Source organism: Phocoena sinus, chromosome 2 (genome assembly GCF_008692025.1).
Source record: "Phocoena sinus isolate mPhoSin1 chromosome 2, mPhoSin1.pri, whole genome shotgun sequence".
Taxonomy (NCBI): domain Eukaryota; kingdom Metazoa; phylum Chordata; class Mammalia; order Artiodactyla; family Phocoenidae; genus Phocoena; species Phocoena sinus.
Genome location: NC_045764.1, coordinates 163,190,082 through 163,202,155, shown reverse-complemented (window position 1 = coordinate 163,202,155; position 12,074 = coordinate 163,190,082). Strand labels below are relative to the sequence as shown.

General features: G+C 33.3%; 1 protein-coding gene across 3 annotated transcripts in view; it reads left to right on the top strand.

Moving 5' to 3' along the window:
• The window catches only part of EML5 (EMAP like 5), a 172,045-nt gene that overhangs the window by 89,436 nt on the left and 70,535 nt on the right, over positions 1 to 12,074 (top strand). For all 3 annotated transcript variants that reach the window (XM_032621288.1, XM_032621290.1, XM_032621289.1), the window contains exons 11-17: positions 2,351 to 2,518; positions 3,195 to 3,301; positions 3,819 to 3,937; positions 5,342 to 5,528; positions 8,412 to 8,517; positions 9,924 to 10,017; positions 11,008 to 11,108. In XM_032621288.1, the coding sequence (XP_032477179.1) occupies positions 2,351 to 2,518; positions 3,195 to 3,301; positions 3,819 to 3,937; positions 5,342 to 5,528; positions 8,412 to 8,517; positions 9,924 to 10,017; positions 11,008 to 11,108 (882 nt within the window). The remainder of the gene's footprint in view (positions 1 to 2,350; positions 2,519 to 3,194; positions 3,302 to 3,818; positions 3,938 to 5,341; positions 5,529 to 8,411; positions 8,518 to 9,923; positions 10,018 to 11,007; positions 11,109 to 12,074) is intronic.

The following is a 12,074-nucleotide window of genomic DNA, read 5'->3' as shown; positions in this document are numbered from 1 at the left end:
GACATACTGTTTAGGCCTTAAATGTTCTTTTATCATTTCCTATTATATGTCAGTTTTTAATAATGAAGGGACTTTGAGAGCTTATAATCCAATTTATACTAAAATGGAAATGGAGTCTAAGAGAGGTTAACTGATGTGCTCAAGCTCCTGTGCTATTTAGTAGTCAAGATGACACTCAAACTCTAGTCTTTTGATTTCAACTCTAATATTCTTTACATCAGATGTTTTGTCCCCTTTAATGAATTGTAAGTGTTGGAGTTCATGCCCTCTCAGTCTCCACTACTCTTCTTCCCTCCTCTACAATCTAGCATTTCACCTCAAGTGTATAGGCAGAGTAAGGGAAAATATGATCTTTCTTTTTTTTTTTTTCCTTTCTTTCCCTTTCTTCAAATACCTAATGAATGTTTGCTATGTATCAGGCATTAGGGATGTATGATAAACAAGATACAATCCTGCCCTCAAGGAGCTTATAGTTTATTAGAGGAGTTAACAAGTAAATAGACTATTACATTTGAGTGTTATAAATACATGGGGTAATAACAGGGATTTCTGGAAGCACGATAAGAGGATATGATTGGTCTTGGTGAGTCATGGTCACTTCTTACAAGATGTGATATCTAGGTTTACTTTTAAGATAAACTGTTTATCATAGTTAGATAAACAGTGCTGGCTATTGAATAATTATTAATAAAGTCACTTTGATTAGAAATAACTGGCTTCCCTTAGACTTATTCCATAGCTTTCTTGTTGAATTACCTTGGTTCTTCCAGAGGAATTGATCTTTGAAAAGTCACAGAGAATATCATTTGGAAGGCCTTACAGGATTATCTACACCTCTTTTGGAACTATCACCCAATATAGTCAATTAGAATAGGTGCTCAGATAACTCTTCTTCATTTGCTCTAAACATAACAAAATTAGTACACCTTAAAAACTTGGAATTTTATTTGCTGAAATTTCTGGTTTTACCTTGTAAGTCTCTCTGTTGCCTAAGAGTATGTACAGGGCCCCATCAAAGGAAGTAATAGCCAGAGTCCTCTTGACAGGCAAATAATGCATTCTCTCATAAGAGGGATGGGACTAAATCTTACCTTATTGGACTTACGGAGTGAACTGTGGCAAGTTACCCATCTAGGAAGTTACTGACTTCTGTCAAGCTACATAAAAAATTGATTCTTAAAAAAATAACATTACTGTCAGGTAGCAGTAAATTGTAATTTATATAGTTTGGGTCACATCTTTTATGCTTTGATTAGATGGCTATCCCTAAATTCATGGCCAAGGTGAAGGTTTTTCTCCAGTTTGTAATTGATGGATCTTTGCCATCCTGAAATACAAGCCTTCTGTAACTTCAAATAAAACTTCTAAAACATTATCAAAATGAAACCAAACATTATTGTGTTTAGTGTACTCTAACAGGAACATATACATGTTGCCAAATATCAAGTTTATCTAAGCAAGATATAGAAAATGTATTCTGAACTTAGAACCACAAAAATGGTTCCTATCATTGCACAGATTTTTTAAAAATTAGCCAGAAAGTTAAACAAATCCTTTACAGTTGGAGAAGGCTGGTATATAAAACCTTAACCAGATGCTGCTACTTAACATCACTAGTGATAGAACTGTGGTGCCCCTTAAAATGGTGTATCCAAAAGGACACAACATTGCCTGTGCAAAAAACACATCTTAATCTAATCATGAAGAAACATCAGACAAACCCACATTGAAGGACATTGTACCAAATATATAGGTTTTAAAAAATGACTATAAAAGATAGTTGTTGGGACAACTGGATGTATTTTATTTTGGTTAGTATGGTATATTACATTGATTAATTTTTGTATATTGAACCAACCTTGCATTCCTGGCATAAATCCCACTTGGTTATGGTGTGTAGTCCTTTTCATATGTTGCTAATATTTTCTTGATGGCTTAAGCTTTAAAAGGATTTTCGCAGCTAAGGCTGAGAATAGTCGGGGAGGAGATTGGTCAATATCACTTAAGATCAAAGGTGTCAGGCCAAAACATTCAAATATCTGAATATAAAAACAATTGATCCCCTTGTAGCTGAGGCTTTTCTCAAAGCAGTAAGATAATGCTTCACAGCTCTTGTGGTTCTTACCAAATTATATTGTGAATCAGTAGAGCAAAGATTTATGTCCCTTGATGTACACTCATTCATTTGTTCACTCAGTGAATTTTTGAATTAACATTTTTCCCCTTTGATCATAATTAAGGTAATAGAAATAGGATGCATTGGTTCAGGTATAGAAATTGTTGTTTATAGTGTTTTTGTGTGTGTGTATTGGCATTTGTTTATCAATTTAAAGGTATATTTTTGTTATAGGGGCCAAGTTTAAAAAATACATTGGCCATTCAGCTCATGTAACTAATGTCAGATGGTCACATGATTATCAGTGGGTTATTTCTATTGGTGGAGCAGATCACTCTGTCTTTCAGTGGAAATTTATTCCTGAAAGAAAACTAAAAGATGCTCTTCACATAGCACCCCAAGGTGAGTAGAACACACTGCCTAAACAATTTCTCTGTCAAATAACTCTTCAGTAACCCCCAAATAACAATTTTACTCTTGAAACATACACAAGCCTCGTATGTTAACAGTATAGATTATTATTATTAGTGGAAATTTTAAATAAAATATTAGGTCTATATGTTTAAACTCAGTTGTCACAGAGCATGGACTACAAAGTACTTTTGGTTACACTTTCTTCTATCAAATGATGAGTAAAAAACATGCATTAGTAAAACAAACATTTAATGTATTCTCTGGGAGATGGGTATCTAGGTTTCAGTATGGTTTTTTTGACAAAGAAAAATTATCTAATGTCAGTTCATCTGTTGCATTATGGTATTTTCTAGCTATTTTTCATGTTAATTATAGGTTATATTCACTTATATTTGCACAGACATTTAAATTTGATGTAGCGGTCATTGGGGAGCCAGTGAAGGGATTTAAAGGAACTATTGAGTTTGCAGTGAGTGGAGAGGAAGATAATCTGTAGTACAGTTTACTGACATCTGTGTCACTTGAATAGGTAATTTCATTTGCTTGTTTTATGGCTTGTCTCCATGTCAGTTGGCACAGTCAGCTCTTAATCATTAATTTTATTGTGCTGTTTTGAAAATGAATCTTCTTTAAACAGGTAATGTTTCATTTTTTTAAATTACAGAAAATCTGGCTGACTCTAATAGTGATGAATCAGATTCAGATCTGTCTGATGTTCCAGAACTGGACTCTGAAATTGAACAAGAGACACAGCTCACCTACCGTCGGCAGGTAATTTTTATTACCACATGATTTTTTCCTGAAAAATTCTAGTTTCTTCTTTATCTTGCTCCCTGTTGTTTACTCATCTGTTGTTATCTTCTGCAGTTTTTAATTTTCCAAGAAATGTATGGCTGTTTCCCCCTTTAAGAGTGAAAAGTATACTTGTGTAAAATGTTATTTATATTAAGTGCTTGATATACTAACTGTGCCTGTATTGTATTGTATTATATATTATATGTGCTTTTTGTCGCAGTACACTTCCATTTATTTCCTTTAAAATACTCTCTTACGAAGTATAAAAATTTCATGGAAACTAAATGTGTATTTGTCAGTGTGATACTTAGAAAATGTAAATACGTTTGTCTTTCCAAGGAAGTAAATTTCATAAAGAATCTTCCTATTGAAGACAGTTGTTAAAACTTTAGCAATCATAGTAACCACGATGTCTGAAGTTACACTAGGAATATATAACACCTTTATAAATTTGTGTTCTAAGAATATTTCTACTTATGTATATTATTTAAAGGTTTACACGGAAGATCTACCTCAGCTTAAAGAACAATACAAAGAGAAACAAAAAAGTGGTACTTCTAAAAGAAGAGAGCGGGCTCCAGGAAATAGTATTCGATTACACTTTGTTCACGGGTACAAAACGACTACTTTTCATTTATGTGTTTGAATTTTGGTTCACATTTACTAGCTATGTGACTTTGAGCAAGACACTTAACCTCTCTGTGTTTCTGTTTTACCATCTGTAAAATGGAGATAACAGTATTTTTCTTGATAGGGTTCTGGTGAGGAGTAAATAAGTCAATACTTGTGGTGACTTAGAATGTTTTCTGGCACTATATAAGTATTTATTAAATAAAAAATTAATTTGTCTTATGAAAATTTAGTGTTATATTTATAGAAATGGATCTCTTTAAACAAAATAAGTGAAATGTGAGAGATTATCATCTCCCCTAAATATGTCTAATTTGTAATGATATTGTGGCTTGTTTTGGCCTAAGCATTTTGGCCTATATATTATAATTTCAATAAAATACAGTTTCTGGATTCTCTTAGAATATCTGGCAATACAGGTCTCACATTTTATCCCAGGACAACAGAGTCTCCAGTCCAACTCTTTCCTTCCCCTCACCTAGTAATCATTGTCTTACCTGGCTTATAATGTTTTCAAGAATTTGAAAAAAAATAGATTTATTTAGTAAAAATATTTTTCCTCCAGTGGTAAAATAGACAGTATTTCTTTTTGTTTGTTTGGAAGCATTTTGTGTGTGTGTGTGTGTGGTTTTTAATTGGAGTATAGTTGATTTACAATGTTGTTTTAGTTTCAGGTGTATAGAAGAGTGAATCAGTTGTACATATACATATATCCACTCTTTTTTAGATTCTTTTCCCATATAGGCCATTACAGAGTATTAAGTAGTGTTCCCTGTGCTGCTATTCAGTAGGTCCTTATTAGTTATCTATTTTATCTATATTGATCATTTTTGAGAGGATTTGAATACTTGTTTTCCGGATGTGTATAATATTTTTAAATTGTTGTTAAAACTTATTTTTGTAATATATATTGATATATTTTATTCTCATGGTTGAACAGTGTGTATAAAAGTATACACTCTGAAAATTATCTTCCTACCTCTGCCCTCCCAGCCATCATTTCCCCCCCACCCAAAGGGAATCACTGTTACCTAGTTTCAGAAATATTTATGTATAATATAGTACAAACAAATACAAATATATATTCTTTTCTATACCCTTTCACTTGTAAAAAAGCAACTTTTTGCTTTATAGTATACAAATTTAGTATTATGCAAATAGTAGTGTACAATATACACTTTTCTGCACCTTTTTTCATTGAGTGTTGTAGCTTGGATTTAGCTATTTGTAATCAGAGCAGTTCACAAAAGTTTATGGGATCTGAGATATTTGTATTTTTTTAAATTGTTCAGTATCTTGTAAAGCTGGAAATTGAATGTCCTCTGTATAGTCCATATTTATCAGTAAAACGCCAAAGTTAATGTTATATGATTTTTCTATATTTAGTTACAGAGGGTATGACTGTCGAAGTAATCTGTTCTATACTCAAATTGGTGAAATTGTGTACCATGTGGCAGCAGTGGGTGTCATTTATAATCGACAACAGAACACACAGCGCTTTTACCTGGGTCACGATGATGATATTCTCTGCCTGGCTATTCATCCTGTGAAAGACTATGTGGCAACAGGCCAGGTAGGTCCTTTGAAAGACTATGCGACAACAGCCCGGTTAGGTTAGACCTTCGTTTGGGTTTAAAGTTAAGTTAGTCCATTTTTTTCCTTATCTTTTGTATTCTAGGAAATGAAGAATTCTTTAGAATGGGATTTTATTTTCATATTACAAATAAAACTTTTTTCTTATAGTTTTCCTTAGAGTTTTATTGTTTTACTTATTGTAATTTGAATTTGGAACTATGAGCTCTGGCTTGACACCTTTCTGTCAGGATAATATTAATTTTTTAAATTTATGAATAAAAATTACAAAAACCGTAAAGACTAGAAATCTGGTTTTTTAATTATTTTAAATAATATAAGTTATCTAAGAAGTGTTCTGTGACAAACAGGATGACTATGTTTTTATTTTACAATCATGATAGTAACATATTCGGGTTTACCAAAGTAGAAAACACAGAGAAAAGTCATAACTGATACCTCTCTATATGGATATTCTTAGAGAAGGAAGGGAAAGGGTGATATTTATAAATTCTCACTGTGTGTAAGCACTTTACTAAGTTTCTTAATGTATATTTATTTTATTCTCACCTCATCTCTATGAGAGTAAAACCATTTCCCCCAGTTTATAAATGAAGAAGTTTAGGTTTAAAGAAATTAGATAATTTTCTCAAAGATCTGTCAGCCAATAAGTGGTAAAGCCTAAAGCCCTTAGTCTGTTTGGCTTTAAATACTGTGTAAGTATACCTTCTGGGATATATTGAGGGTGGGGGTAGGAAACTTGCATCATCCTGTGTAGCTTCCCTGAAAGGAGAGAAAGCTCTTCCCTTTTTCTTTCTCCCATCTTCCCTCCCTCTGTTTGTACCTCCCCTGACTCTTTCCTTTTCTCCTTCCTTTCCTTCCCTCCTTTTCTCCCTCCTTTCTTCTATTCATTCAGAAACATTCATAGAGCATGTGCTGTGTACCAGGAAAGACTGTGGGAATATAAATAAAACACCTTGCCATGTAAAACATTCATACTCTGTGGGGGAAGACAAACACGCAAGAAAATTGTGATACAGTGTCATAAGTATAGATCAGGGCTTCTTACCTTGGAACTGTTGACATTTTGGGCCAGATAATTCTTTATTGTAAAGATAATTGCATTTTTGTGTATAATGCCATCCTGTGCATTGTAGGATGTTTAGCAGCATCTCTGGCCTCTACGGACTAGAGGCCAGTTAACACCACCCACCCCAGCTGTGACAACCAAAAATGTCTCCAGACAGCGTTTGGGAGGCAAGTCACCCCCTGCTGAGAACCAATAGGCTAGAGATATGTATAAAGCTCTCTTGAAATATTATAAAGGACTGATATATTGTGCCTGATGGAATCAGGGAAAGCCTCATAGAGAAGATGACATTTGAGCTGAGTAGTTTACCTGATAGAGGGGAGGTTGGGGAATGTATTTTAAGTGTGTCATATCACGTGTAACAGTGGGGGGAAAATAAAAAAATAAAAATACAGCTTCTTTAAATAACTGTGAGCAGCGCAAAGTATTCAAATCTTAGAGTGCATGATGGACATTAGCGGAAGAACTAATTAAATGGGCGGGCAGAGGCCTCAGGGGCACCATTTACTTTCACCTTTAGTTTATATAAATGGTTCCTCTTAAAACACGATTATGTACCCATTTTGCTGTGGCAAGGAGTTTGGACATTATTCTGCTACTACTGGAATGAAGACTGTAAAAACTGGTCATTTACTACCATAATTCTGGAATTTTAGGGAGTTTGGGGCAAATTAAACTATAAGTCAGTATGCCCACAGGACATCCCTGGATACCCAATGACCTCTTCCTCTGCTAGGCTTTTAGCCAGAACTCTAACAGAAAGACAGATTAGGGGAATTCGCTGGTGGTCCAGTGGTTGGGACACTGCGCTTCCACTGCAGGGGACCCGGGTTCGATCCCTGGTCGGGGAACTAAGATCCCACAACCCATGAGGCACAGCCAAAGAAAAAAGACAGATTAACAAGAGAAAAACAAAAAGTTTATTAACAGGTGCAATTCATATCACCTGGGAGAAACCTAAACCAAAAGTAACTCAAAATGGTTTAGAACTCCAGCTTATATAGAAAACAGTAGATCTGTAGACAAAGGACAGAGGAAAGCAGTTAATAACTTAGTGAAATATTGACCGATTGCAGTATTGTTTTTTGTTATGTCTTTATATAAAACCAATCTCAAAATAAACAGTAATTGGCAGCTACATTAGTTACTTCATAAGCAAAGTTATTATATCTCTTAATCTGTGTAAAGAAAGTGATTACTTGAGTCTAAAGGAATAAAGAATTAAGTTGTGTTAACCTGCTTGGCGCTTTAACCCCTCTGTATCTTGTTTACACTATTATCCTAGCCTAGAATATACTTGCTTCCTTCTCTTTTTATCTAAGACCTACACTCTTTGAAGGCCCACGTCAAGTAGCATCTCTTCCATGAAGATTTTTCTCTACAACCTTTTCATCCCCATTAAGCATGTATTACCAGATGTTCTTATTTTAACGGAAAATATCTTGTTTTTCCAATGAGTTTGCAAAATTTGTCTAATTGTCTTAGTGCTCATTGTACCTAGCATAGTAATGCTGCCAATAATAGATGCTTGGTAAGCATTATCATTATTGATGAAGTATAGGAGCTACGTAGTTGTAGAACATTCCTAGAAACACTGAGCCTAGTCTCATTAGCTTTTCAACAAATGTAAGGGGAAAATGTTGATCACATATACAGTCTGCTTTATACCTTTTATTTGATAAATATTTATAGCAAATATGACAAAGGTTGTTAAATCTCCTGTTTTCCTTTTATAGGTATGAAAATAAACAATTTAATTGCATAAAATGACTTTTATAATTCTTTCTATTTTAGGTAGGTAGGGATCCCTCAGTTCACATATGGGACACAGAGACCATTAAACCATTGTCGATATTAAAGGGCTACCACCAATATGGTGTCTGTGCTGTTGATTTCTCAGGTAAGGCAGTTTTCTGTCTCAGTAAGAATGATCAAAATGCAGAGGCAATACATGGCATTTTAGTCTAAATTAGTGTTGCCTAAACTTGTCATTTAATAGTGACCTTCACAATTTTTTATCAAATGTGCATACTGTTGTCCTAACCAATCAAGGCTCTGAAAGTGTGGGTTTGCTAGCTGTTTTATAATAATAATTTAATGAAATGTAATTTTAATACCCATTGTTATAAAGATGTTTCTATTAAAATAAAAAATGTTTGTCTACATAACCTCTGAAACCGTCACAGTTACCACTAGTGGTATGTATTTCCAACCTTGGGCAAACCATGATCTCATTTAATGTTTTGCAGCCACAGAGTAAACTTTGAAAATGTTTAGGGTGAAAGCTAAGAAAGAGGTGAGAACTGAAATATTTGTTGTATAACATTTCTATGAAGTGACAATTCCAATCTGTCTTATCAAAATAATTTCAGATCATGTTAACTCTTTGCTACATATATAAAAGTTTAACAACTACAGATAGATCTACAGTGAAAGCTGGGGTATGGATTGGGAAGAGTGGAGAAATACCATTAATAGAGAATTTTATATTAAGAAACAGTAAATTTGTGCTTTCTGCTGCTCTGACTGAAGTGATAGTGAATTGCTATAGTTTGTGGGGGGAATTGTATATACACATATTAATATCTGCCAAAGGTGAAGAAACTGAATGGTAAAGGAGTCAACAAGAAAAATACCACTGGTAGCGATAACATACTAGTTGAGGTTTGCAAAAAGTGTGGCAGAGTGGCAAATGTTTTATTATAGATTGCCTTTACAACCTATAAACATATGCACACCTGCCAGCATGACTGACTTAGCGCAATCTCTTGTCTAATAGTCATTACTTGTTGCTTGATGGTAGTAACAACTAAAATAATTGACCTTCACTACAAACAGTCATATTAAACAGCAATATGTATTTGTAACCTGTGTCTTTTGCATTTGATTCGCTTTTTGTAATCCCTATGACTTCTCATATCACAGTAGAGTTCCTATGGTGAAATTCATTGGCATATATCACTTCTTCCTTCCTTCTTTCTTAGTTTTCCCTTTCCTTCTCATCTTTTAAATATCTTTTTTCTACTTTTCTTATCTTCCTCCTTTCCCCTGTCTTAAGCTGGTAGAAGATGAGGTAAGTGAAGTCAGAGGAAGAAGTCAGCAGATATGTTTAGATGCATTCAGAAACTGTTCTTCCCCCTCCTTATAAATTCTGCTTTTTGTTTCATAGCTGTATGCGTGCCTAACATTTAACAATATTTTATTTTATAAAAGTTTAAATATAGTGCTGTGGTATCAGAATATGTACTGAGTGTTTTTTATCTTCTGAATGTTAATGATCAGTCTATCTCTGATTAATTTTCATAGCGGATGGGAAACGTTTGGCTTCAGTTGGAATAGATGATAGCCACACTATTGTGCTGTGGGACTGGAAAAAAGGAGAGAAACTTTCAATAGCAAGGTAGGGAAAAAACTTGATATCACATTGGCAAAATACTGAAATTACCTTGGACTTAAAATTTTTTTTTACTTATAACGGTTTTGAAATCAAGCAAACGTAACTTTTTAAATTGTTGCCGTCTTTATTACCATTGAATAAATAGTATAATCGTGGTAAAAAGACAAATGATTTCATGATTCATTTGTAGGTTTATCCCTTGTGCACACACTTTTTAATGTAACTGTAATATGATATTCGAAGTAGTGATTATCAAAAATCTCCATTTATAGGTAGAGTGAATCCCACTGTAAGATAAGCTATTCTGTAGTCATTGAAAACATGATAAAATACTCATTTTATATATTTGAGTGAAAGGAGATACATACACACATGTATCACAAAGAAATTATAGATTATTTTTATTTTCTCTGTTATAGTTTTCATTTTCTAAATTTTCTACGGTGAGCATTATTATTTCTATAATAATAAAAAATATTAGCAATTGCTTTAAAGGAGGAAATAGTCAACAGTTTCAGAGACTATTTTTTTAACTTCCTATTCCCTGAAGTGATACATAAAAGCACTTTAAAATATAGATAAATGGTTTCTTCAGAGTATATAGACAGGACCCAAATAAAAGATAGTTTAAGAGGATTTTGTATTTGGAAAGACTATATTAAGCTGTAACAGAGTACTATAAAAAATTTTTTTTCTTTAACTCATTCATGCCACAAATGGCATTCTCCATGTACAGTACTATAGTAGGTGCTATCCAAAAGAAGTTCAGTTCTCACGGTTCCTATCTTTTAAGATTCTGTTGAGAGGAGTTAATAAATTAAAATAATAACAAAATAACAAATGTACAAATGCATGATTACGTAGCCTAAACCTAAGAGACAAGTGGGCCAAGCATTTAGTAATGGAGTAATCAAGATAGGGTTTGGATTAGGCAAAAGGTTATTACAGGAGAGATTTATCTTCAGAGTTAAAACATTTTGGTATTTATTTCAGAGGAAGTAAAGATAAAATTTTTGTTGTAAAGATGAACCCGTACGTGCCTGATAAATTAATTACAGCTGGAATTAAACACATGAAATTTTGGCGTAGAGCAGGTAAGGAAGTGCTTCTTTTTGCTCCTTTGAAATTTAAGAAACTATTACTTTTTTTTTTGACATCTTTATTGAAGTATAATTGCTTTACAATGGTGTGTTAATTTCTGCTATATAACAAAGTGAATCAGCTATACATATACATATATCCCCATATCTCCTCCCTCTTGCGTCTCCCTCCCAACCTCCCTATCCCACCCCTCTCGGTGGTCACAAAGCACCAAGCTGATCTCCCTGTGCTGTGCGGCTGCTTCCCACTAGCTATCTATTTTACATTTGGTAGAAACTATTACTTTTAAAAGCGATTTGGTGTTAAGTACAATGTGGTATCCTAAATTGGATCCTGGAACAGAAGTTTCATTAGTTGAAAAATAGATGAAATCTGAATGAAGTTTGGAGTTCAGTTAAGAGTAATATATCAAATATGTCTTTTTTAGTTTTGACAAGTAGTCTGTAGTATTGTAGGATGTTAATGTTATGGGAAACTGGGTGGGCGAGCAGTATATGAGAACACTCTGTGTTATCTTTGCATCTTTTATGAAAATCTAAAATTCTCAAAAGTGAAAAGTTTATTTTTTTAAAAGAATGATTCACAGTTGTCTTGATACATTTTAAACAAAGTTAAGATTTATTTTATCATTATTGGCTACATTGATATAGCATTCATATTTGCAAAAGAATTTAACTTATGAGATTAATCAAGTGATGTCCAGACTTCGTTCTTCTGTTGAAGACATGTTTTTTAGTCTAAACTAAAAATGAGAAATTGTGTCAAAATTCTTTATGTGCTATAAAATGATATAGAAATGGAATGTTATATTACTTTAGTCATTTAGTAAATTAGTGACTGTAGAAGTTCATATTTTAAAATTAAAAAGTCTCTTTTCCAAATCGAATAGCATACTTATAAATTCCAGCAATTTGACAAAGTCTTAGTACACTTAAACCTTTCAGATAAAATACATAGAT